Source organism: Mirounga angustirostris, unplaced genomic scaffold, assembly GCF_029215605.1.
Source record: "Mirounga angustirostris isolate CCGP_5_RB_7025 unplaced genomic scaffold, mMirAng1.0.hap1 SCAF_1, whole genome shotgun sequence".
Taxonomy (NCBI): domain Eukaryota; kingdom Metazoa; phylum Chordata; class Mammalia; order Carnivora; family Phocidae; genus Mirounga; species Mirounga angustirostris.
Genome location: NW_026991709.1, coordinates 64582080 through 64607549, shown reverse-complemented (window position 1 = coordinate 64607549; position 25470 = coordinate 64582080). Strand labels below are relative to the sequence as shown.

At 45.0% G+C, this 25470-nt stretch overlaps 1 protein-coding gene across 2 annotated transcripts in view; it reads left to right on the top strand.

The window, feature by feature from the left end:
• GPR156 (G protein-coupled receptor 156) overlaps positions 1–24527 on the top strand; it is an 86200-nt gene extending 61673 nt beyond the window's left edge. For both annotated transcript variants that reach the window (XM_064595592.1, XM_045902950.3), the window contains 7 exons: positions 9–144; positions 395–505; positions 5336–5461; positions 6474–6569; positions 9874–10110; positions 16162–16320; positions 20726–24527. In XM_064595592.1, coding sequence (XP_064451662.1) covers positions 9–144; positions 395–505; positions 5336–5461; positions 6474–6569; positions 9874–10110; positions 16162–16320; positions 20726–22078 — 2218 coding nt within the window. In that variant the 3' untranslated portion in view covers positions 22079–24527. The remainder of the gene's footprint in view (positions 1–8; positions 145–394; positions 506–5335; positions 5462–6473; positions 6570–9873; positions 10111–16161; positions 16321–20725) is intronic.
• The last annotated feature ends 943 nt before the right edge of the window (positions 24528–25470 follow it).

The window sequence follows — 25470 nt, the reverse complement described above, 5'->3', positions numbered from 1 at the left end:
CACTTTAGGATTGTGAAGATGTCCAGTCCCAATCTGAACATTGTGACCTTACTTGGCAGTTGTCTGACTTACAGTAGTGTTTACCTCTTTGGGATTCAAGATCGAGATGCTTTAGAGGGACTCTCAATGGAAACCCTCATTCAGGTAGGTTGAATTTTAAGTTTTTGTTTTGAACAAAATGTCCAACTTTTGATATATTTTTAAATCAGCATCTCCTGTAGTGGTGGCTACCTTTATCTTTGGAATGGACACTCTCAGGGGTGATCACTGGAATGTTTAGTGTGGTCCACATCCTGCCCCATGCCCTGTGTGGACTGAGGCTTTGCAGATCAGAATGTGGAGAACAACAAAGGTCCCTCTCATGCCTCTTGCTTCTCTCCTTTTCCCCCTGTAGATAAGACTATCCATGCTGTGCATTGGGACCTCCCTTGTGTTTGGCCCCATTCTAGGGAAGAGCTGGAGACTCTACAAGGTGTTTACCCAGAGGGTCCCGGACAAGAGAGTGGTGAGTAGGCAGCAGTTACTTACCAGTGCTTGATTGCAAACAGCAGCTTTATTATTGATTATAAGCTAGGGAAGTTTGTGTCAGATTACTGGGTAGGCCTTTTTATGGCAATCTGAAGTTTCTGCTCCTCATTTCAAATCTTGGAGTGGTGTGGCCTTCTAAGTCCCCAAGCCTGGAAGGCTATGTGCCAGTGCTCTTGGGAGGTAGGCTTTTGAACATAGTTCTGTTTCATATGTACCCCAGGCCTTAGTACAGGTGGTATTGTGTGAACTGGCCAACATCTGGAAACAGTGTGAGGGAGAACAAGATGCCCATAGAGACTGTTGCTTGGCACAAGTGTGAGCTGAAAGTGGAGTGAGGGACAGTGATCATGGAGAAGCTATAGCAAGTAAGCAGTTATTTCCTTTACTGGAGCCCAGTTCTTTTCCATGTAGAAGGCCGTTCTCTGCACTAAGAAGGATGGGCCTGGAACAGTGAGCAAAGAAGAGGACATCCATTCAGCAGATAGAATCAATCCTAAAAGCTGTGTGGCAGCCAGATCACCTATATCCCTGACATCAGATGTAATCCTGACCACATTTCCCCATTTTATCAGGTTCCCTGCCCAAACCTCAAAGTCCGGTCATCAAATTCTTTGGCTATAGGTCCTACCCAGACCCAGGGTATCACTCAATTGGAGTTTACTTCTCTGGAGTGATTTTTTTTTTTTTTTTGCAAACATTATTCAGTCATTATTCAGTGAATATTGATAAAAAGCTCAGCTGTGAGTAACCATAATATGAAAAAAAATTGACTAAAGGACAAGAAGTTGATCTATCCTTCTAGAACACAGATTTCTTTGTAAAAAATGGCTTTATTGAGGCATAATTGACATGCAATGAACTGCACATATTTAAAGTGTGTGAATTGACAACTTTTGACATATGTATACACCCATGAAATGTGGTGTATGATCTGCTAAAGTTTCTTCATGAATCTTTGTTATCTCTCTCTCCTGTCCAATCCTTACATCCATCCCTATTCCCAGGCAACCATTGATATGCTATCTGTCACAATAGATTAGTTTGCATTTTCCAGGATTTTATATAAATAGAATCATACAGTATGTACTCTTTTTTTTAAAAAGATTTATTTATTTATTTATTTAAGAGCGAGAGAAAGAGAGGGAGAGTAGGTGCATGCCAGGGAAGGGGTAGAGGGAGAGGGAGAGAGATAGAATCTCAAGAAGACTCCCCGCTGAACACAGAGCCAGGATGTGGGGCTCAATCCCACGGCCCTGAGATCATGACCTGAGCCAAAACCAAGAGTCGGACACTCAACTGACTGAGCCACCCAGGTGCCCCTGTACTTTTTTTTTTTAACCTGTCTTCTTTTACTTGGCATAATTATTTTAAGATTCATATGTGTTGTTGCATGCATCAGTGGTTCTTTTTTTGTTATTGGTGAGTAATATTCCAATGTGTAGACATACAGTTTGTTTATCCATTCATCTGTTGATGGATGTTTAGGTTTCTTTCCAGTTTAGGGCTATTAAAAGTAAAAGTGCTGTGAACATTGATGTATAAGTGTTTGTGTAGACATATGCTTTCATTTCTCTTGGATAAAAACCTAAGAGTAGAATGGGTAGATCATATGGTAAGTGTCTGTTTAACTTTTTAAGAAATTGACTTTTTCCCAAAATGGTTGTACCTTATTACATTCCACCAGCAGTGTATGAGAGGCCCTCTCTTCTACATCCTTGCCAACATTTGATTTGGTTGCTCTTTGTAGTCATTCTAATAGTTGTGTATAGTAGTATCTCATTGTGTTTTAATTTGCATTTCCTTAATGCAATGTTGAGCATCTTTTCACATGCTTATTTGCTAACCATATATCTTCTTTGATGATGTATCTACTCAAATCTTTTACCCATTTTTAAAAATTTATTTGTTTGTTTTCTTACTATTGAGTTTGAGAGTTCTTTTTATATTCTGGATACAAGCCCATCAGCAGATATAAATGATTTTTTAAGATTTTCTTCCAATTTTTGACCTTTCTTTTCATTCACTTAAGTGTATCTTTCAAAGAGAAGACATTTTTAATCTTGATGATGTCCAGCTTACCAATTTGTTCTTTTATGGATCATGTTTGGTGTCAGATCTAAGAAACTTTCACCTAATCCAAGGCCTCAAAAGTTTTCTCCTGTGCTTACTTCCAGGAGTTTTAGAGTTTTAGTTTTTTACATTTAGGCCTATGATCCATTTTGAGTTAATTTTAGAATATAATGTGATGTATGGATCAAAGTTAATTTTTTTACATACTGATATGAAATTGCTTCAGCTCCATTTATTGAAAAGTCTGTCCTCTTCACTGAATTACTTTCACCTTTGTTGAAAATCAGTTGTCCATACATATGTGGATCTATTTTTGGACCCAATTCTGTCTCATTGATGTATTTGTTTATCTTGATTACCATATTATCTTGATTATTGTTGCTTTATATAAAACCTTGAGTCAGGGAGTATTAGTTCTCCAACTTTGTCCTCTTTCAATATTGTTTTGGCTAATCTAAGTCCTTTGAATTTCCATATGAATTTTTGAGTCAGTTTGCCAATTTCTGCAAATTTCTTCTGGGATTTTGATGAGAATGTGTTGACTCTGTAGATCAAATTGTGGACTTCTTAACAACGTTGTGTCTTTTAACCCATGAATACAATATATTTCTTCATTTACTTAGGTCTTTTCTAATATTTATCAGCAATTTTTTATAGTTTTCAGTGGAGGGCTTTCACATCTTCTATCAGATTCATTTCCTAAATATTAAATTTTTATGCTATTATATGTTATTGTTTTTTATTTCACTTTCTGATTTTTTTGTTGCTAATATGTAGAAATACAATTGATTTTCATATGCTGATCTTGTATGTTGTAACTTTGCTAAACTACTTGCTGAACTACTTATTGTAGATCCATCATATTTTTTGTAGATCCATCAGATCGTTTTGTAGATCCATCAGATTTTCCACATAGATGATCATATTATCTGTGAATAAAGAGCTTCTTTCCAATTTTCTTTATGATGGCACTGTCTAGAAACACTAGTACAATGTTCAATACAAATGCCAAGCACAGATATCCTTGAATTTTTCTTGACTTTATGGGGAGAGCATTCAGTATTTCAAAACTAAGTATGTTAGCTATAGTTGTATTATAGATATCCTTTAGCTAGTTGGGGAAGTTCCCTTTTATTCACATTTTGCTGAGGGTTTTATTAAAGAATTGATGTTGGGTTCTGTCAAATGCTTTTTCTGTGTCTATTGATCATATGGGTTTTTTTTCTTTTTTTCGTTTGTTCATATTACATTAAATGATTTTAGGATCTCAAACCAATCCTATTTTCCAAACTCCACTTGGTCATGATGTATTAACCTCTTCTTTTATTGTTGAACTCCTTTTCATAAGATTTTGCTTATAATGTGTGTATTCATGTTCTTAAGGGATGTTGTTCTTTAGCTTTCTTTCCTTATAAAATCTTTTCCTGGTTTTGGTATAGCATAATACCAGCCTTATAGAATGAATTAGGAAGCACTCCCTCCTCTTCAGTTTCTGGAAGTGTTTGTGTACAATGCTACAGTTGGCATTCACATACATATAAATATCTCACAACAGTGTGCTTCCATTTCCCCCCTCCCGATCTTTGTGTTGTTTTCACTTCTACATATGTTATAAGCCCCACACAATTGTTACTCATTTCTGTTTGAATGGTTATCTTTTAAAGATATTTAAATAATTAAAATCAATGTATATTTTTCAATGAAGTTAATATTTCCTTGTATAGGTCCATATTTTCATCTGATATCATTTTCCTTTTGTTTTGAGGATATTATTCTCATGCAGGTGTGCTAGGGCTGAATTCTTTCAGCTTTTGTTTACCTGAAAAAGTCTTTATTTCCCCTTTGTTTCTGAAAGCTACTTTTGCTGGATATAGAATTACACGTTGAGGCTTTCTTTTATTCTTTCAGTACCTTGAAGTTTTCACTCTACTGTCTTCTCTCTTGGCCTTATCTGATAAGAAATCTGATGTCATCCTTGTCTTTGTTCCTCTACACATAGTGTGCTTTTTTGCTGGTTGATTTGAAGATTTTCTTATTATCACTGACTGTAAGCAGTTTGATGAAGCAACTGATGACTGATGTGTTTTTATGTTACAGACACCATGAATCATGTAACTAGTTGTGCTCTCTTCTTTTCATTGGTTGTCAAAAACTCAGATGCACATTTCTCCCCCAATTCATGAGGGCTATGTACTCTCCTCATCTGACCATTCATCCTAATTCTCCTGCTTTTCTCTTTTCCTTGATATTTTTCCATTTTTGATCCTTTCTGTGGTTACAAAAGTAATACATCCTCTTTGTATTAAGTCGAACTATTCATATATGTATAAAGAAAATGCCAGTAATCTCTCTCCCACCACCCTCATCTTTCAATCCCACCCTCCAAGTTAATGGTTGTTAACCATTTTATGTGAAAACTTTCATATCTCTCTATATGCTCATATGCACACATCTAGAAATATTAGTGTATTCATTTTATAAAATTCCTTAATCCTTTGTGAGAAAAGGCAGGATATGGAGCAGATAAACAAATGAAAACATTTAATGGTGATGGTGATGACATGGACATAGACACCATTGTACATCTATAGTGTGTGTCTCATCTTTGATGGCTGGATGTGAAGCCCCCTGGGAGGGCTGACCCTGGAACATTTAGCTCAGAGCACACAATGTACTCCAGCCCCTGTGTCATTTAGCCAGCAAGCCAAGGAATGTTATGACCTTGACTCTTTTGCAGATAATCAAAGACCTGCAGCTACTGGGGTTGGTGGCAGCCCTGGTGATAGCTGATGTGATCCTGCTTGTGACGTGGGTGCTGACTGATCCCATCCAGTGCCTCCAGATTCTCGGTGTCAGTATGACGGTGAGGGGCCCAATCCCTGGACAACCTATTTCCCGAACTGGGAGGACTGGCTTCTGACTGACCCTGGGTACACTAGGGTCATTCTCCGAGCAGTACTCACTCTGCAGTCATCCTCCCAACAAGAAGATAAATGACCCAAAAAGGAGGGAGAGTTGGGAGCTGTGGCTGCAGTGAATGCCTTGCCCCTTGTCTGCAGGGGGTGCTACCATGGCCACTGCCCCTGCTCCTGCTCCACGTGTCTTCCAGCAGCATCCACTGAGATATCAGCACATGAGAACTGCCCGGCGGTTATCTCTGCTTTCATGATTATTTCATGATCAGTAATGAGAACTTTCAGCCACAGGAAGTTGACTTCCCCTAGTTACTGAGAAGTAAAAAGGGTATTTTGAGGTGGTCTTGGGAGGCAGTCAGCCTCCTTCAAATCCCACTTACCAGCCATGTGACCTTGGGAGAGTCATTTAAACCTCTCGCAGTCTCTATTTCCTCATAGGTAAAGTGGCGATGACAGTGTTTCCTATTTCCTAGGGCTGTGGCGAAGATGAAGGGAAATGCAGGGAAAGGGCTCAACTGTGCCTACTACATAGAGTTCGATTAACAGGAAGTATTATTAAGTCTCCAGCCTCGCAAGGGGCTGAAGAATACAGTGGAATCTTGACTTTGCAGATTTAGTATTTACAATTTCAACTGTTAACAAAAAGCAGGAATAAGATGTGAAATAATTCATAATTTTGCTGATACACTAATTTGAGTCACTGTGGTAGCAAAGCACATAACTGAGGAGTAAGCCCCGCCACCACCAAGCACCCACATGTCAGCCGGACTTTATCATCTTTTCCTTTAACTCATAGTCACTTTCATTTAGATTATAATGGAGTCATCTAAATGTTATAGTTTTTACATATTAAGGAGAAAATTACATGCTGTAGAAGAGTTCATGCTCCAGATGTGCCCAAAGATCTCCTGGGCGTTCCTGGTAATTGTGGGTTCCTTCCATCCTCTTTGTCCCTCCTAGGTGACAGGGAGAGACGTGTCCTGCTCTCTGACCAGCTCACACTTCTGTGCTTCCCGGTACTCTGATGTCTGGATTGCTCTTGTTTTGGTATGCAAGGTTGGTAACCACATATCCTTGGGATATAATCTATCTGTCACCAATGAAATAACCATGAAAAGGGAATTAGAGGAATTAATGAGGTGATTTCTGCAAAGAATCTTGAAATCAGAGGAAACCTCTGTTGATGCATAAATCTCAAAGTTACGACCCTTATTATTTCTCTACTCTTTATTTGTCTTGGGGGTCACTTTTCCAACTCTTTGGACCCCCTCATTCAATTTTCCCCTAAATCATGTGAAATTTACCCACTGTTTCTCCCATTTCTTAATTTTTTAAATTGATTTGGCAATACCAGTTTTCTCCCCAAATCCCTGCAAGGGAGATTATGCGGAGACATTTTATCCAGCTTTATTTGTTCTCTTGAGTGCCCTGATTAACCTCCTTGTGTTTTTCTTCAAGATTTGGGTCAAGGTATCCTGCTGCCTTCCATCAACCTTTCTTATTCTGATCAGAAGTAGGGCTGGCCCTCAGACAGATGGCAACATCCATGGTGTCTTTTGAGTGGTTCCAGCTGCCTCAAAGGGTCCCCATACTGCCCTGGATCTCCCACAATTAGCCTCATTTGTCTCTGTTAGATGGCAAAAGTGGGATATTATTTCCAGCAAGTACAGGATACCTATACAGGGCACTAAAGGAGGTTCTTAGAACCAACTATCCTATTAGCTGGTTTTCAGCATGGAAAAACAGAAAATCTGGCTGTAAGGGGTATAGGGCAGACTTATTTCACTCAGGCAAGCCCTGGGTGGTAAGAGACTACCTGTTGATCCTCAGGACAGGGAGGCCTGGTTGACTGATAGCTGGCAGAAGAGAAGGAATTTTTGTAGAAATATGTGGTCTTTAAAGGTAAATTTTACTCACTTCACCACCAGGAAATTGTTCAAGGGGATGCTTCTGAGAAGTAGGGCTGGGATAGGGAAATACTGCTTTTTTACTATGTGCATATATTACTTTGATAGAAATGTTTTTAAGAGAGAACACTGGGCAGTAAACAGCTCTTGATCTCTAGCTTCTTGCTAACAGTTAAGAAAATGAACTTCAGAATATGACAGAACAGGGTTTGAGTTCTGATTCTGCCTTCGTAGCTGACCCTGAACCTCATTTAACCTCTCTGAGCCTGGGTTCCCTCATACGTAAAATGGGGGTGATGACCACATCCTCTAAGAACTGTTCTGAATTTCAAAAGAGTTAGTGCATGATCAGAGTTTTCTCAACCGCTCCTGGTCCATAGGAAGAGCTCAATAAATGTTAGATGTTATTATTATTATTAATCTTCCACTGCCCCCTGGACAGTTCGATTTCTTGAGCCCTATAGAAAAACACATCCTCCCTAGGACAGAAACTTGGCACTTTCCCCATAGCAGCTCACTTTGTGCCTCAAGTTGATTTATTTTCTCCATTGCCTTTTATATAATCCCATTTCTATTTTATTTCACTGTAAAATCTTTCTGAAGGACAAAGGAAGAAAACGGGAAAAGAGTGCTAAGCATCAGAAAACTGACTGAGCCAGCCCCTTATGGGCTCCCTGGTCAATGAGCAGTTCCTGAGGATGACTTAAATCTTCACATTAAGTTCCAGGACCCCCACCCGAGCCTGGCAACTGCCCTCACCCCACACTTCTCAGCAGTGAATGCCTATGACATACAAGTATTAGATATGATTTTCTCAAACACAAGTCATGGATGTGGACAGACTTTATTCATACCTAGTTCCCTTTTGGCAAGAGTTTTGATGGAGTTAAGACATTTTAAAAGAATGAGATATGAACATCTCAAAATCATAGAATTAATTTCATTTACTCTTGATTAAATCACTAAGGATCCAGTTTGCCAGATGCCACCTGATGGTGTCAGTTACCCAAAACTCAAGCTCCATTGGCCTGACTTTGTGTCTTCTAGTCATTGCAGATCTCAGGGTGGCCACCTTTGGCCCTCAAGCCCCTCCTGGGACACTGGGCATTAGGGGCGACCAGAAGACATTCCTGCCATGCTGACTCCTTCACTGTCAGCACAGCCAGGCCTCCAAAAAATTATCTTTAGAGCTGTCCTTGCAGATGGAGTTGGTCAGATCATATGATTTCAGGGTCACTGGCAGATACCCTGCTGATGCCTGGCCTTGCTTTCATTATTAGTTCTCCCTCTGAATATCTATACTTCCCACCCCCACCTCAATCCTCATGGCATCTTCACATTCTGTGTGACAAAACATGGACATCTGTGTGCTTCCCTTAAATCTCCCTACCAGACTGAGCTTCTCAAAAGCTAGGACCACGACTTATTCTTCTTTGTAACACCTTTGCCTACCCTGCACTTAACATCATACTTTGTACATAGTCAGATGAACGTATGTTGAATCTATATATTATGTATTATTGATTACAGCTTTGATTTCTGTTTCAATGCAGCTCCCTCTAGGAGAGGCAGCACTTTAAAGTGCCGTGAGTAATTTTCTCTGTAGTACAAGTGAGAAATCTGAGAGCAGTTTTATTTTCATGGGAAAGAGGAAAGAATAGGGCACTGGCTTCCTGGTGGTGGGGGCAGGGAACATCACACAGAGGATGAAGGGTATAGATGAAGTCTTTTTTGCATGTGCCTGCTCCACAGCCTCGCTTAGGTCCCAGCCTGCCTTTGTTCTCTTTTTCCATCTCCCATAAACACCCACTGGCACAGAGCCGCTGCTAGCCTATAGAGATCCTTTGTGTGAATTAGAAAAAGGCATCCCTTCTAGACAGATGCAGTCTTGCAGGTGCAGAGCTTGGCAAGCAGATGGTGCCTTTGGGAAAATTAGGGGGGGGGGAGCCCATTCCTCAGGGCGCTGCCCCTGCCGAGGCACACGGCTTGACAAGCAGACCACAGGGCTGTTTCCGCTTATACGTGCCCCTCAGCTCCACGTAGTGCAAAACAACACAGCAGGTATGGTAGTCCTTACCACCGACAGCACGGTGTGCCCACTGCCCTCCGAGTGCCCAGCAGCCCGTCCTGTAGAGCTCCTACCCACCTAGACCATCCTGTCCTGTGCCCTGTCCCAGCACAGCCCTGTCTGATGGCTGACTTGTTGACCTCCAATAAACGAATTCCCAGGGAAGGAGAGGAAAATCACATTTCTTTAGCACGTATTAGGTGTAAGGGGCTGCCCTTAGGGTCTTCCCATGTGCTATCTTAGTACATCTTCATAACAACCCTTTAAGGTAGGTCCGATTATCCCTATTTTAAAGGTGAGGAAATTGGTCCCAACCGTCCTGCTCTTTGACACTGAGCCCGTAGTTACACTCCTCTCAGCGCCCGGTTCTCTTCTCCATCTCCAGGGCCTGCTCCTGCTCTACGGTGCCTACCTGGCTGGCCTGACTGACCACGTCAGCTCTCCTCCCGTGAATCAGTCTTTAACCATCATGGTTGGGGTCAACCTCGTAGTAGTGGCTGCTGGGCTTCTCTTCGTGGTCACCAGATACTTGCACTCCTGGCCCAACCTGGTCTTTGGACTCACATCTGGAGGTATCTTTGTTTGCACAACCACGATCAACTGCTTCATCTTCGTTCCGCAGGTATGCTCTAGGGAGAATTTCGCAGGCTAGTCCTCTTGGTCATTCCAGAGGCTTCCCTGGGTGTGATAAACTGCTCGCTTTGTTTTCTACTAAGACTTTTAGATACCATTTATTGGAGAGTCAGAAGGAAGGCAAGTTCCTCGCGAGCAGGCTCTCTCTGTTCTTCCCTCCTCGCTTCTCCTGAAGAGGACAACTCTGTTCCCCGTCAGCAAGGAGGGCAGACCAGAGTGGCTGAGTGGGCACGACAGCATGTTTTCAGCCCTGGCAGGCTGCCTCACAGACCAGCTTGTCCACCTGCCCTCCCGTCGATTTCACTCATCCCCAGTACCCCCTTCTTGATAATGTCAATTCTTTCACTAGCCTGGGAATGAGGAGCTTTTTCTTTCTTTCCTATTGGAGATTGCAGATTCACAGAGAAAAACTCATTTGGAAATTTATGCAATTTAAAATGCTTTTTTTTTCTTTCTTTTTATTAGAAGAAAATATAGAACATTTCTTTTTACAATAAAGAGAAATAAAAACTGAATAAAAATGTGTTTCACACTATGGGGATTAAGAAAAAAAAAAATCAAACGAGGGAGAAAGATAGAAACAGAAATATCCAGACAGTGAAGAGAAAGAAAGGGAGTCAGAGGGAAAGGAGAAGGAATACATGGGCTCTGAAAGTGATGCTAAATTATTCATGTTATGCCCTAGGGTACCACTGAGCCACATATATCTGAGTTAATGAACTTGGCATTAGGCACCTGTCCTATTTCCCCTCTAGATCTCTTTCTCTTCCCCTGAGCCCCCCCATCCCACTACTCCCTCTAGACTCCATCTTGATTCCCTTTGCTGCTTGAAGTTGACTATGAATGACTTCATGAGGAAGCTAACTGATAAAGTGTTGGCAGGGGAGGGTTACAACTGCCCTTTGGGGCATGATGGTGTGACACAGGCAAAGGCCTTTACTCGTCTTCCATTTCATAAATTCTCATTAGAATAGTCTACAGAATAAACAAATATGGAAAAACCTGTAGCAACAGCACTAAAAACCAAGGACGGGTATTGCATCTCTGATAGAAACTAGAGGAATTTTTGCTGAAATCTCTATGTTATAAGAACTAGATGGAAGGAAGCCATGAGAGCTGAGACTTATTTGTCCGGGGTGTAGCAAAAAGGGCTGTTCCTCTCTGAGAGATGGGAAAAGGGGAGTAGGCAGCGGTCTTTTGCGTGGCCCACCCCTTAGGCTCTGTGGCCAATGTTGTTGATTGGTAACCCATCCATCCATTGCTAACCCCTTTCTTCCTTGCTCATCTCCACTACATAGGCTGAAAGAGCTCAACACTTGCTTCACCAACCTCCATTATAGCTAGTGGTGCCCATGTGATACCGTTTTGAATACTAAAGGGTTCCTGGAAGACTTATGAGAAAACTTTTGCTTTCCTAAAAAACAAAACAAAACAAAACATCTAGAGGCATGGCTGGCATCACCTATTCTACCTTCTTCCTACCTTGAATGTTTGTGATGCCTGGAGCTATGGCAGCCATCTTGTGACCACGAGTGAAAAGCAAAGCAAATATGTTTACTGTACTAGGAAACTATAGCTCTTCTCATGTAAGACTATAAATTCAGGAGGAAAGGACCTATGAAGAGATTCTGCCGTTCACAAGAACAGGACCACAAACTTCTGAAGATTTGGAGAAGCTGCCTTCCCCTGAAGTAAAATAGTTTTTAGAAGAGATTTGATTTGTCTTGTCAATGGGATTCAAAGGACATTGCCTCTCTTCAACTCAAGTGAACCATCGTGAAAAGGACATAATCTTAGATCATGAAATACTGAATAAGGATGAAAAATATTGTGTTAAACTTAAAATTCCAATAAAGGCATTGAATAGACAATTGGACATGGCAAAATACTGAATTAGTGAATTAATTTAAGGAAACAGAAAACAAGGAGACAGATAAAAAATGAGAGACTAGTTAAGAAAATATGGAGAACAGATCTAGGATACAACTTCGAACTAGTAAGAATCTCTGAAAGACAACAAGATAATTTGGGGCAGAAATAATCACGTAGGAACTATTATTAGAGGAAAGCCTTCCTGACCTAAACAAGACCTCTATCTAAAAATGGAGTGAATCTGCAACCTCCGTGGTGTGGCCGTACTTGTAACTTCCTCTTCACACCCACCTCTGTCCCTTTCTCATCCTGAGCCTCAGACACAAGACTTCCACTGTCCCTGGTGTTTGAATCCTCAGTGGTAATATTTAGGTCCACTCCCATCTACACACAGACATAAACATGCAGGACAAAGTTCAGCTTGGAATCTCACTTCTAGCTTTGACCTAAGCAACAAGCACTTGGTTTGTTGAAGTGGGAGTGAAAATGGAAGTATTAGGGGGTATAGGAACTAGGAACTGGGTGGACAGACAGTGTGGGTCTTTCTCTTTCCTTCTCTCTGACTCACCCCCCCCTCCTTTTCCCTCCTAGCTGTCTTGAGCTTTCATTCTCTTACAGTCTTTCCTCTTCTATTTTCTGTCTCATGCTTTTTCTCCTCTTGAACTGACCATGATCTAAAACCAAAAAAGATATGTTATAGTTTATTGTAGTTTAAGGTTTAGGGGGGTAAATGCTATTTCAAAATATAAAAGTAACTGAGGCTTGTCAGTTTTTTGTATGCCTCTGAATTGATTTTCTTCTCTGGCTCGGTGGCCTTTGGTAGAAGAAAGATTCTCCTTGTGATACCTGCACTGTGTCTTCCAGGAAAATAGGACAGCTGAACAAATTTGGAAAGGTGTGTGAGGAGAGCTATATGGGGAGGGGAGGCAGCAGGAGGTGGACTGCCTTCTTGTGGCTAAGCCTTCAGACTGGACTGATGGGAGGGGCTTATGAAAGCCGAGGCACTGATACGTCCAGGGCAGCCAGGTGGCGCTAGAAAGCTGAGTGAAATGGATGACATTGCTGAAGAGGCAAGTGGGCCAAGTAGCACTCTACACAGGCCCTCAGGAAATGCCTAAGTGTTTATGCCAAACACTGAGATCATCCCCAGCAATGAGCCAGCCTCGCCTGTGACCTGAACGTGACCCAACCCTATATACATCCCCCCTCCATCCCTCTCACTCTGAGAGGCAGGTGGGTTCTGAGATAGGATGTGGTTTTTTTTTTCCTCTTCATCCCCCAAATGTTTCATCTGCTCCTCCATGAAGGTGTTTAGGAATTTCTACTCTGTCTTATAGTCCTCTGTATACATCCCAGTGCCCCCTAGCTTTCTAGAGGAAAGCTTCCTTCATTTGTTCACGTATCTGCCCATCACTTACTAACTGCAGGAAACATGTAGTTCAACACATGGCCCCACCTCCAAGTCTAGTAGGGAGCAGATGTGAAAGGAATTATAATACATGCGTTAAGTGTCTGAGGAAGGCATGTTACCAATGCTGAGGAAGGTGTGCCTCAGGCTGTCTGGGAACTCCGTGACACCTTCTCAGAAAAGGGGTGTTTGGGCCCAGTCTTGAGGGAGGAATAACAGTTCACTGAGCAGATTGGGGAAGGACAGTGGGTGGCATTTTTGATGGGGGAACACCATGACCAGAGGCAGATATATAGGACACAGAACAGGGTATGCTTGTGCACTTTGCACTTTTTGAAGTACAAACTGAATCAAGGGGAGAGTGGCAGGAGGTGAGAGAGGCACATGGGCTGAGCTTCCGAAGGCCCTGGTTTACCTGGTAGAGATGGAGAGTCAATCCCACTGTGTTAGTGTCCTATTGCTGCTGTAACAAATTACCAAAAATCGAGTAGCTTAAAACAATACACATTTATTATTTTATAGCCCTGGAGCTCAGACTTCCAAAATGGGCCTTATTTGACTAAAATCAAGATGTCAGTAGGTGTGTGTTCCTTCTGGAAGGTGTAGGGGAGAATGTGTTTCCAGGCCCTTTCCAGCTTCGAGAGGCTGCTTTCATTACTTGACTCATGGCTTCTTCCTCCATCTTCAGAGCCAGCAGTGTGGTATCTTCATCTCTCTCTCTCTTTCTGACCTCTGCTTCCACTGTCAACATCTCTTCTTCTGACTCTCCTGCCTTCCTCTTATAAGGATTCTTGCGATGACATTGGCCTTGCCCAGATAATCGAGAACCATCTCCCCTTCTCAAAATCCTTAACTCAGTCACATTTACAAACTCCCTTTCACTGTGTGCGGTAACAGATTCACAAGTTCCTGAGATTAGGAGGGGAAGAACATCTTTGGGGAAACATTATTCATCCCACCACACCCATATGGCCCAGAGGCTGAGAAAACAAGAAAATGCTTGCCTTCTGGAGGAAGTGCCATGGAGAGGTCCTGAAATTGTGACCTGGGGGTCATTTATAGCCATGGTTCAGAAAGCCAGAAGGGTCAAGTCTTAGGGACCAGTATCCCCACAAAGGGGAGGAGGAGGATTTAGTCAAGGGGCACCCTGGCTGTGCCCTCCAGCTTGGGGTGAGACAGCCCAGAAGCCCCAGCGGTGCCCTTACACCAATTTTGAGTAGTTCTTCCAGCAGCCCTGCAGAGAGGGCTCAGACTGGGGGTGCTGGGGGAGAGAAAGGTAAAGCTATGCTGCTAAGGAAACGAGGGGGCCCTGGGAGGGAACAGAGATACTACAACACTGCTAGGGTGAGTGCTAGGAGAACCCTGGAGGTCTGCTCCACCCACTGAAGACCACAGAGTGACCCCAAGGTGCCAGGCTCCTAACTCCTGAGTCCCCAGCTGAGCTGATGGCCCCTGGGGAGGGGGACTTCGAGAAAGGCCTCCAGGAGGGGAGGGTCCTAGCCTGACCCAGCACAGATCACCCAGACTCCTGATACCATAAAGGACTCATTCTGAGTCAACAGAGGACCCAGGAGGACTTGGGTGAGAATTTTTTTGCGGTTGATGGTGGGAATTTAGAATCCTATCTGCTTTACCAAATTTGGGTTACACTCCATAGTCAGAGCTTAATAAATATTTGATGAGTAAGCAAATAAATTCCAGGATCCCTGTGAGGCTCCCCACAGACCACTCAGCATCCTATCTAGAGCCAGTGTACATCACTAGGACCCTTAATGATGAGAATTCCTTAAGGGAGAAAGAGAAGCATCCAGAACTGCTGCTTCTCCCCCCTCCCGCCACCCCTAGCCTTCGCATTACTGGTATTCACCGCATGGAGACAATATCCCAAAGGCCCAGGAACATGCCCCTGTTTGTGAATGTTCTGTATTCACTTCCATTCTGAAGAAATTAAACCAGCCCGAGCTTCCACAGATTGTTTCTCAAAACCAATTTCTCCTGGAAAAGCCTCCATAGGACCCCCCCCAGTTCTCAGTCTCTGTCTTCAGCCACCGTGCTGACGAGATGTGGTGTGGCCCAGGGCCTGGTGACGCTAGGGCCGTGCTGCTAACTAGCTGTGGGGCCTGGAAAGGTCATACTCCTTCTGAGTCTTTCCTCATTTGTCACGTAAAAAGGACAGTCAGCTCTCAGACCTAATGTTCTGTCATTTCTATTGACTTTTATTGACATTTGTGGTTTTCTATCTGTCTGAGGCCTGATTATTGATTTGGGCGAGAAGTCCTCCGGCGGGGACTGGGCTTTCTGTAGCAGTAAGCACACAATTACTCCACAAATGAGAATAATTAAGAACAGCTACTCACAACTAAAAGCAGTTTCATTTGAAACAATGTTTCGATTGCCTCACCCTGTGAAAGCTCCTAACCTCTGGCTTGAGAATAGGCTCTAGAAGCTACTTCAACTCTGGTTCACCCTGACGGCATCTAGCCATAGGTAGGTAGATGGGTCAAGCTAAGGTGATTCTATCTTATTGACCTGTCATCTTCTTCCTTTGGCATTTTTTAAACTAAAAATGACCTTAACCTTCTCTATACCCTCTGTCATTGCTGTTTGCGAACTTTCCAAAGTACATTTTGAGGAGAGACTAGCTTATACATATGTGTGTATCTGTGACACTCTCATGCCTTGATGTTTTTGAAAAAGAGGGAGAGAATGTGTTTCTGGGAGTGTAATTAAATAAATAACATTTGTTCTTTTATCTAACAGCTGAAGCAGTGGAAGGCATTTGAAGAGGAAAACCAAACAATCAGACGCATGGCCAAATATTTCAGCACTCCCAGCAAAAGCTTCCAGACCCAGTATGGTGAGGAGCAGAACTGCCACGCCGGAGGAGAGAGAAACTCCATGGACAGACTCCTCACAGAAGTAAGCTATACCCCTGCCTGGTGGATTCTCTGTCAGCAAAACTCCAGTCATGTGTGGTGGACCCCAGATGTCTCATGGCTAACATTTTTTCTTATTCTTCCATTCCCCCACTTCCCTCAGCCCCAGGCAGAAAGCTCAGCATTTCCCCAGGGACCCTCCCATCGCTGATCTCACCCACTGCATTCGTCCACTGGCCAGATGTGTACCGGGCATTGTGCAGAGTACTGATGAACAAAACAAATACAGTCCTTACCCTCATGGAGCTCACAGTCTATTGGAGGAAATAGATGTTGATCAAGTAAACGTATAATTATAAACTGTGATAAGAATTATGAAGGAAGGGGCGCCTGGGTCAGTTAAGCATCTGCCTTTGGCTCAGGTCATGATCCCAGGGTCCTGGGAGTGAGCCCCTGTGTTGGACTCCCTGCTCAGTGGCGATTCCGCTTCTCCCTGTCCCTCTGCCCACCCCCCACTCGTGCGCTCTCACTCTCACAAAAATAAATAAATAAAATCTTTAAAAAAAAAGAATTATGAAGGAAGAAATCAGAGTGGTAAGACAGAATAATGGGTAGTGAGGGCAAGGGAACCTAAGTTAGAATGGTCAGAAAAGACTCTCTGAGCCAAGAGCTGGAGGTTAAGTACAAATTGACCAGGTGCAGGGAAAATCATTCCAAGCAGGGGGAACAGTGTTGTAAAGGCCTTGAGCAGTAGTGGATCCTAGCTTCTTCTGTATGGTGCACATTCTCTTTACTTAGAGTAGTGCCCTCATTTCCAAGATCTTCTGGGGCCCATTATTGTCCTTTTCAGGTTTGAACTAGAGATTTCAGTCATCCTACCAACCCAGAAAGTGTCCAAAATGGGGTGGAGGGCTTAATAGGGCCTCTGAATATCATAGTAGCATCAGGGGAAGACTGGGCCAACCCCAAGCCCCTTTTTCCTCTGTTCTTGAGCCAGAGTTGGCACCTCTCCCAGAACTGGGCGGTGTGATATGGGCTTGAAGAAGGCACCTGGAAAGGCTTGAGGCTGCACTGCCTCAGAAAGGAGGCACAGGACTCAAAGGAATCAGTTTTTCACACTCACTAACTTATATTTCATACTTTTTCAGCACAGAACACACCTGAGTCAGTGCTATGTGGGAAACTACACTTATTTGTAACTGGCCTGACACCTGGGTATCAGTTGTCCCTGTGTGAGACAAGGGTGCGATGGGGACCTAAGGAACACAACCAGGGAAGGCATTAACCTCCCCAGGCACCCCCTGCCTGTGTTCCTCTACTCCCTCACCATGCCCTCGGTCTGGAGCTCTTGAATCCACCAGAGGAATACTTCTCCATTTCTTTACTATTCATGAAGCATTCAGGACCTTATTTCAAAGCCAGAGTCCTTCCTACCTGGCAAGCGTGTAAGTAGCATTGCCTTTAATCTCTGTGAAGTCTTCAAAGAAGCATTTTTTTTTCCAGCTAAACAGAAGGCTGGAAACTTGGCGAGAACAGCCAGGATGGTTTTTATTCACAATCAGCTAACGTTGGAACAGCCAAGTAGCCTGACTCTTTAGCCTCATGTAATTTGTGACGTGCTTTTTGTATTTCTGCCATGCTACCCTGTTTCCCACGCAGTAACTGAATCTGCTCTATCCAAAAAGATGCTTTGAGTCTGCGGAGGAAGGGCCCTAATAGGGAGCAGATACAGAGGCAGTAAAATCCTGGCCTTCTCCTCCCGCGGCCCTACACCTGGAACATCTTGCCCGGAACAGGCCTGAGAACAAGCAGCCTGTCCTAGGGCCCCTCCACAGGCCTAGAGAGCTTCCAGTATCCGAGTCTCCAGTGCCAGCACTGCCTGGTAGATAAACACAAGTATCCCCCCTGCTTCCCTATGCGCACAGACCCTGACTCCAGCTCCCCGGTTGCAGGTGCCCTCTATGCAGCCCCCTCTGCAGCCCCCTCTGTCTCCTCTGTCCTCTTCTTGCTTTCCCATGAGGTGGACAGTCCATCTCCCCATTCTTGCCCTCCTTGACCCTATGGCCAGAGGTCCTCCAGAGGCTGTTCAGGCAGCATGCATCACTGACTTGCCGGGCTGTGGGAAGGCCAGCAGACAGAACCTTCCCGGAGGTTGAAGAACCTCCCTTGTACACTCTGCAGCAGAGGAAATTCACCTACAAGAGGGTGACTCCATTTCTCCTTATAGCCTGCACCTTATAAAACACACCGATGGATGTTTTTCTTCCCCAGATGTGCCAAAAGTAATAATTAATAAGCTCATTTAAATGTAGCTGCCGCGGTAGGTCAGATTTCGGTCTCACAATGGCAACGCCTCACACCACGCCTTTAATTAGTATGCAGCCACGGTGAAGACAGAGTCCCACTTCCTTTTCTGGAACAAGGGAAATTTACTGTTTAGGCTGACGTTTCTAAATCCGTCACCAGTCAGCTTCAGATGTTTGGTTTGCTGGGAGAAAAGTATTCTTTCCAACTCAGTGTTTACCCTATTTTTCTACACTCAAAGGAATTGGGAGCACAAAAAGTCAGCACTTGGAGTTTACTTGCTGGAGTACTTGTCATCAGCTGGTGGCTTCCTCCTAACTCTGTGGGGCAGTGGAGACTCCTGAAGGGCTTCAGGAGGAGGGGCTGGTGAGGAGGAAGAGGGTTAGGGTCCCTCCTGTGCAGCCAACTCAGTCATGCCCATGAGATCCTCAGAAAGATATCTGGCACCACCCAGAGATCATGAAGAGCCCGAATGAATGTCATCGTGTTACTCATCCACTCTGCTCCTGGTGAGTCCTTGAGTCATCTACGCTTCCCCGGCAGCTCCCCGGCCTCACCATTCTGCAGGTGAGCAAAGGGAGGATGGGGAGACAGGAGCTCAACTTGCAAGCCCCTTCCGCTTATTCACCAGTTACTCACTGGTCCTGGGCTCTCTCCTGATGATAAAAGAGGAAGACTCAGCCGGGATGAACCTGGAGTACCAACATTTGGAAAATCACCCTCCTGCTTATAAAGAGGGAACAGGAGATCCGCTTGAAGTCACTGCCAGAGGACTATTACTGGACTAGTTTACTTAAGTTACTGCTCCCTTAAGGGGTCACTTCTGGGCAACACTCCCATATCAACTTGAGAAAAAAACCACAGGTTCAGTCCACAGGCGACTTGTTTCAGGTAGCCAAAGGAGGTAAACATGCTTTTATTTCTCGGGCACAATAAATGGATGTCCAGATGCTCATCCTCAGCTTCTAGAGAGGATGACGACAAAGAGGTTGCGTTTTGGTATTTGGACAAGCACTTCCTAGAATGCAATGTTTGTGTTATTACTCCCAAACCCTGGACCCTGTTTCATCTGCCCCAAGACCATCACTTCTCCTTTGGGTTCCACTACTTTTGAAATTCAAAAACCTCAGAGGGTGGACATAAGTTCTGAGCTAGACAATCACCGGCTATACCAGCAGAGGATTTCAGGGCACTCCCACAACCACCCTTCCTCCTGCTTCATGCCCCCCCAATCTTACAGTTAATATGGGCACACCCCTGCACCCTCCCTTGCCAGCCCTCCTGAGTACAACCTGTTTGTCAGCTCACAGCCATGCAGGAGGTAGGCTGCTCCCCGGTCTCAGTCATCTCCTGGGTTCCATGCTAGATCTACTAGATCAAGCAATCAGAGATTTAGTCCCAACTATTCTAATAAAAAGAAAAGAAAAGTTTCTCCAGTGATTCTGGTGCCTGCCCTTCTTTAAGAGCTACCAACAGCTAATGGCCCCACATGGTAGCTTTGGCATCCGCCCCCGAGGTCCCGCCAAGGGAGGTGATAACACCAACCTGAGAATCCCTGTTGCACCCGTCCCAACCCCCAGCTTGGGTCTTGTGTCTTTGGTGCAGGAATCTCCACTCTTCTCTCTGTTCTTCCCAAATGTTCTAGTCTGTTTAGCAAGAGGCAAAATATGTATTTCCTCATTCATTCATCCCCTTGAGATATGCCTGAAATTTATCTGTATTTTGCGGAAGTGTGACAAACCCCGAGTTGGGCCATCTCAGACATTGTCAGAGTGGTGTCCCGCAGGGCGGCCTGACCCTCTAAGTTCTGAGCAAAGGGGAGAGGGGTGGCTGCAGCCAGCAAACAGCTAATACTCTGCCTCCTCTGACCTCCCTTATCACTGACAAAGCCACACACTCGGCGGATGTAAGGCGGGGATTAAGATCACCCCACAATAAATCATGGCTAACCTTTACTGAGCACCATGTGTCAGTTATTGTGCTAAGCGCTTCACTCACATCCCCAGAGCCTGAGATCACCAGCTGACATGCAGAGGAACTAGGATTTAGAGCAAGGTTCTGATGCCATGCTTTCTCCACCATGGGAAACAATGTAAAAACCCTCAGAAGCATCCTTTATTGATGGTTTCACTTTTATTTTACAGAAAAATGCTATGATTGAAAGGCTGCAGGAACAAGTAAACAACGCCAAAGAGAAGCTAGTGAGGCTGATGTCAGCTGAGTGCACCTTCGACCCCCCAGAGTGGGCTGTCCCTCCGGCCTCTTCCCACAGCAAGAACACCCTGGTTGCAGCCTCTGCCCACAGCCTGGTAGCTCAGGGGCCTTCAGAATGCCTCTCTGGCTCTCAGAACGATACCAGTGTGGTTGCCCAGGACTCCCAGAGCACCTCAGTGCCCTCCTCAAGTGTACAAAGCCTGGAGCAGGCTGTGAAGGACACCAGCTCCTCCCCAGGGCAGAAGGAGAAAATGTCTAACTTGAAAGACATTTCAGATCATTTAAATTTGGGCTGCAGCCAGAAGCCACGGCTTGAGCAAAGCCGAGGTGCAGAAAGGCAAGACCAAGTACCCATGAACCCCCACCAGATTCTCATACCAGGGAGAGAAGGCCCCATTCCCCAGAGACAGGGGCAGCTGGAGAACTCAGAGGAGCCCCAAAAGCGGCTGTCAAGGGTCAATTCAGTGATCAGGGAGAAGCTTCAGGAAGTCCTACAAGATCTGGGCCTGGGCCCTGAGACTCCCCTCCCCGCTTCCCTGTCCTATCCCCAGCAGCCCTGGAAGAGCAGTGCTGCCCACAGCTTTCAGAAGATTCCCCTCTCCAGTGAGCTGGGCTTCAGCCCATACATGGTGAGGAGAAGGCGGGCAGCACTGCGGGCTCGCTCACATTTTCCAGGCTCTATACCTTCATATGTGGGGCATCGTGCAAATAGGACTGTTTCTGGGGCACACAGTGAGCGGCTAAATGTGCACAATAGGGACAGTGACTGCCCGGATCCCCAAACTGCTGATTCCAGAGTCCCAAATCCCTCTTCTAGGAAGACTTCACTACTGCCCGATCCTCAAGGCAAGCCGGGCACTGTGGAGGGCAGCAAACAAAGCCAGACAGAGCCCCAGGGTACCAGAGGGAGCCATGTAGCCTTTCCCCACCAGCCTTCTGGCTCTGACCAGGCACCATGGCCCACTGCCCCACACCTACCCAGAGCCTCACCAGACATTCCGGAACAGCGGCAGCTGCTGCCCCTGGGATTCCCACGCTGTCCCTCCATGTCCCCTCCATGCAACTACCTTGACACTGAGTCCAGCAGTTCAGACGAGTTCTTCTGTCGCTGCCACCGGCCCTACTGTGAAATCTGCTTCCAGAGCTCCTCTGATTCCAGTGACAGTGGCTCATCAGACAGTGACCCTGACCCTGCTGGGGGGCTGGCTTCCTGGGAGAAGCTGTGGGCCCACTCAAAGCCTATCGTGAACTTCAAAGATGACTTGAAACCCACACTGGTGTGAAAAGCAGCAGAGTGGGTCTGGATATAGAGGTCGGTTCAGGACAAGCCATTCCAAGGCCTCTAGGTGGAAGGCCAATTTTGGCCTTCAGGAAACAGGTCGGTGCCTGAATTGATCAAGCCTTTCCCATGTTTCAGCTGTGCTCACTTGAGGACTGTGCTACCTTGAGCTCTTCTCCATCTATCAAAAGAGGGGTATTGCCTGTCTTGTTACTACCTCACAGTATTCCTGTAAAAGACTCTGGTTGAGTGACCATAAAAAATAACTTAAAGGTGCTAAATGAGCACAGAGGGTCTTCTGTCCTGGTCAGTCTGTATTCTACAAAACTCTTAATATATACCAGGTGGATAACTATGCAGACACACAGATGGAGAGATGAAAGTTTCTGCAGAACCAGAGTTGTAGACTATGACCCATCAAACTGGCCTTCTGGTGGACAGACCTGCTAGGAAGATAAGTCTCTTACATTCTTGGGTGCCCCACTCTTGGCAGGGGGTGGTTGTATTTCTGCTGAAGTTTGTGAGCACCACCCCTCATTTCAGCTTCCAGCCAGACTCAGCTCAGAGTCACCTGTATACCACTGTTTGGTGCATATGTCTTTCCGCCATTACGGCATCTTACCAGCATCCCTGAGACTGTCAGGTCTCCATGTGCCCATAGGCTCCCCAGGTCTCGCTCTTGAGCCCAGATGACACCAGAGGCCCAGACTGTCTCCTGGTCCCTGTGGCCCATCCCTTTGACTCTTCCAGTGGTACAGTTTTGTGCTGGGCAGGGGTGGGGGGGTGTGGGAGAAGCACACAGTGGCAATTTCTGATGGCGTAGGAGAGGCCCTGTTTGTCAAGAGGTGGTTTTGGTGCCGTTGGGATTACATGAGCTCCAACAGCTACGTAAACCTGGAAATAGAAAATGGGGAAATATAAAGGAAGAAATGGGGGAGAAGGCAGGAAAAGAGAATAGGTTTTGAATATTGAACCTGACTCTAGCATGGTACTTGGCAATATAAAATTTCAGTAATTCTTTATGATAACCCTGTGAAGTAGGCACTCTTGTTCCCATTTCATGGATGGGGAATTTGAGGCTTAGAGAACTGAGGTAACTTCCCCAGACATCACACTGATAGAGAGTGGCCCACATAGGACTTGCCCACACTTCATGGGACTCCCAAGTTGGTAGATTTCCCTGGGGGCACATCTCTTCACTCATTCTCTTGGGTATGGCCGGAGAGTAGAGCAAGGTAGTGTAGGAAGGCCGTGAGGTGTTCACCCTGCAGTTGCAGGTAACAGACCTGGGTTCCTGGCCTCAGGCAGCAGCCCCCCCACCGCCTCACTGCCCCAGGCGCCCGTCCACGACTCCCAAGGGAGCCAGGGAGTTGGTGAAGAGTGAGGGCTGAGAACGTAACCACCACCAGTGCCACAGGGAAAGCACAACCGGGTCCACTTTGCTTTAAGCAATTGTTGTTTACAGGCCGTCCCACGCTCCCACTTCCTTTGTGTTCGTCTTTGCATATACATGTTTGTGTGCAGGAGTTTGGGCCTCGTTAGATATGCTTGCAGGGGGGCGATTGGCTCCAAACATCTCACAGGAGATTGATCCTGAACTCTCAGGGCTGCCGACACTACGTGAATCTCCAGACACTGGACTGGGAAACCCTCCTGGTAGCACGGGTTCCTCTACTGTTTACTTTTAAATGCAAATGTCGTAATTTATTCTGTGTGTGGGTTTGTAGTTTCCACTTGTGCTGTTTGTATGCCGTCCAAGTGACACCTTAATAAACCAGAAATGGCTCCCAAAGCAAGTCTCTTTAGAAATTGCAGCCTTGTGCGGCAGAGGAGAGAGACAAAGAAGACTGAACCACCCAGGGAGCGGACACGAAGCAGCCGTCAGAGTTGCCACTGGCTTGCCCTGGCTTCCAAGTGTATCTCCTACCAAACTTGCATTTGTAACAGATTCTTCCGTGGTCTCCCTGTGCAGCTTCCTATCCCAGAAACACTTGCCTCAGGGGATAGAGGAAACTCTGGACTCTGGAGACCCTCCACTCTTCCCACCCATGGCAGGGGGTCCTGTAGTTGGGCTTTACCTCCTTCAGTTTCTTTCCTACTAGTATGTCACCTCTAGCAGCCTCCCATTCATTAATGTGGACTATGCAGGCTCTAAATCTGGCACTCCTTCTAGCTTCTTCCTCTCTCTCTGCAACTATATCTCCAGTCCCACCATCTTGGCACTTGCACATCTCCATCCCTCCTCTACCTAGAATTTCTTTCTCCACTTTGTACACCTTGTGAATTACTCATCCTTCAAGACTCGGTGTCTGAACACCCCCAAATAAAATAGACTGATCCCCTAGTTAAATACAGAAGGATATCTTGGGGTCCATGTTTTGAACTCAGTTATATAGAGGTTTCTATTATCCATTTTACCTAGAATGACTTTGTAATCTTTGATAGACTTGATTGAAGAGATGGAGAATCTACCCTGAATTTTCCTTGGTTATCATTTGGTTCAAAAACTATGTGCCATGGGGCATCTTGGTGGCTCAGTTGGTTAAGCATCTGACTCTTGGTTTTGGCTCAGGTCATGGTTTCATGGGTTGTGGGACCAAGCCCCAAGTTGGGCTCGAGCTCAGCAGGGAATCTGCTTGAAGATTGTCTCCCTCTCCCTCTGTTCCTCCCCACCACATCATGCTCACTCAAGTTCTCTCTCTCTCTCTTTCTCTCAAGTAAATAAATCTTTAAAAAAAAAAAACAAAACTATGTGCCAAATATCATGACCGCCTGCCTCAAATACTGTCTCCAAATCTATTGTTTACTTGGTGTACTCATCCCCACTCCTCACCAGCTCCTTTCCTAGATCCTTTATTCCAAACCAACTAATCTAGTGATGAAATTCTTAAAGGGATGAATGTGTCATGACTTTTGGATGCTCTTGACTGTTAGGCTCTTGGAGAAAGGGCAGTAACTTGTACAAAGGAATCCTGCAGAAGGAAACATTGCATCTACTACTGTGCTCTGGGTTATGTATGTCTCTCTTAGTTTTAAGGTCTGGCATGGAGCCAGGCCTGATTCTGACCCAAGCATATCTTGTCCTGCTGATTAAAATCTTGGGGTTGAAGGTGCCCATCCTGATTCCAAAGTCCATTTCTTTCTCCTGGCCTGTGACAAACTCTTTCCTTAAAGGATCAACTTGGCCTTCCTGGAGCTCATAGCAGAGAAAAAAGCATCAGAATGTAGGAGGCTTGTTTTTAAAGAACCATATCACTTCTAAAATGGTAAAGAGAAAAGTCAATGCAAGTTCCACAAAATCTCTTCTGTATCTGTATTTATTTTTATTATATTTAGATGTGTCTCTTGCACAGATTGCAAGTTCCTAAAAGCATTGAGTTTGTCTTCTGCATCTTT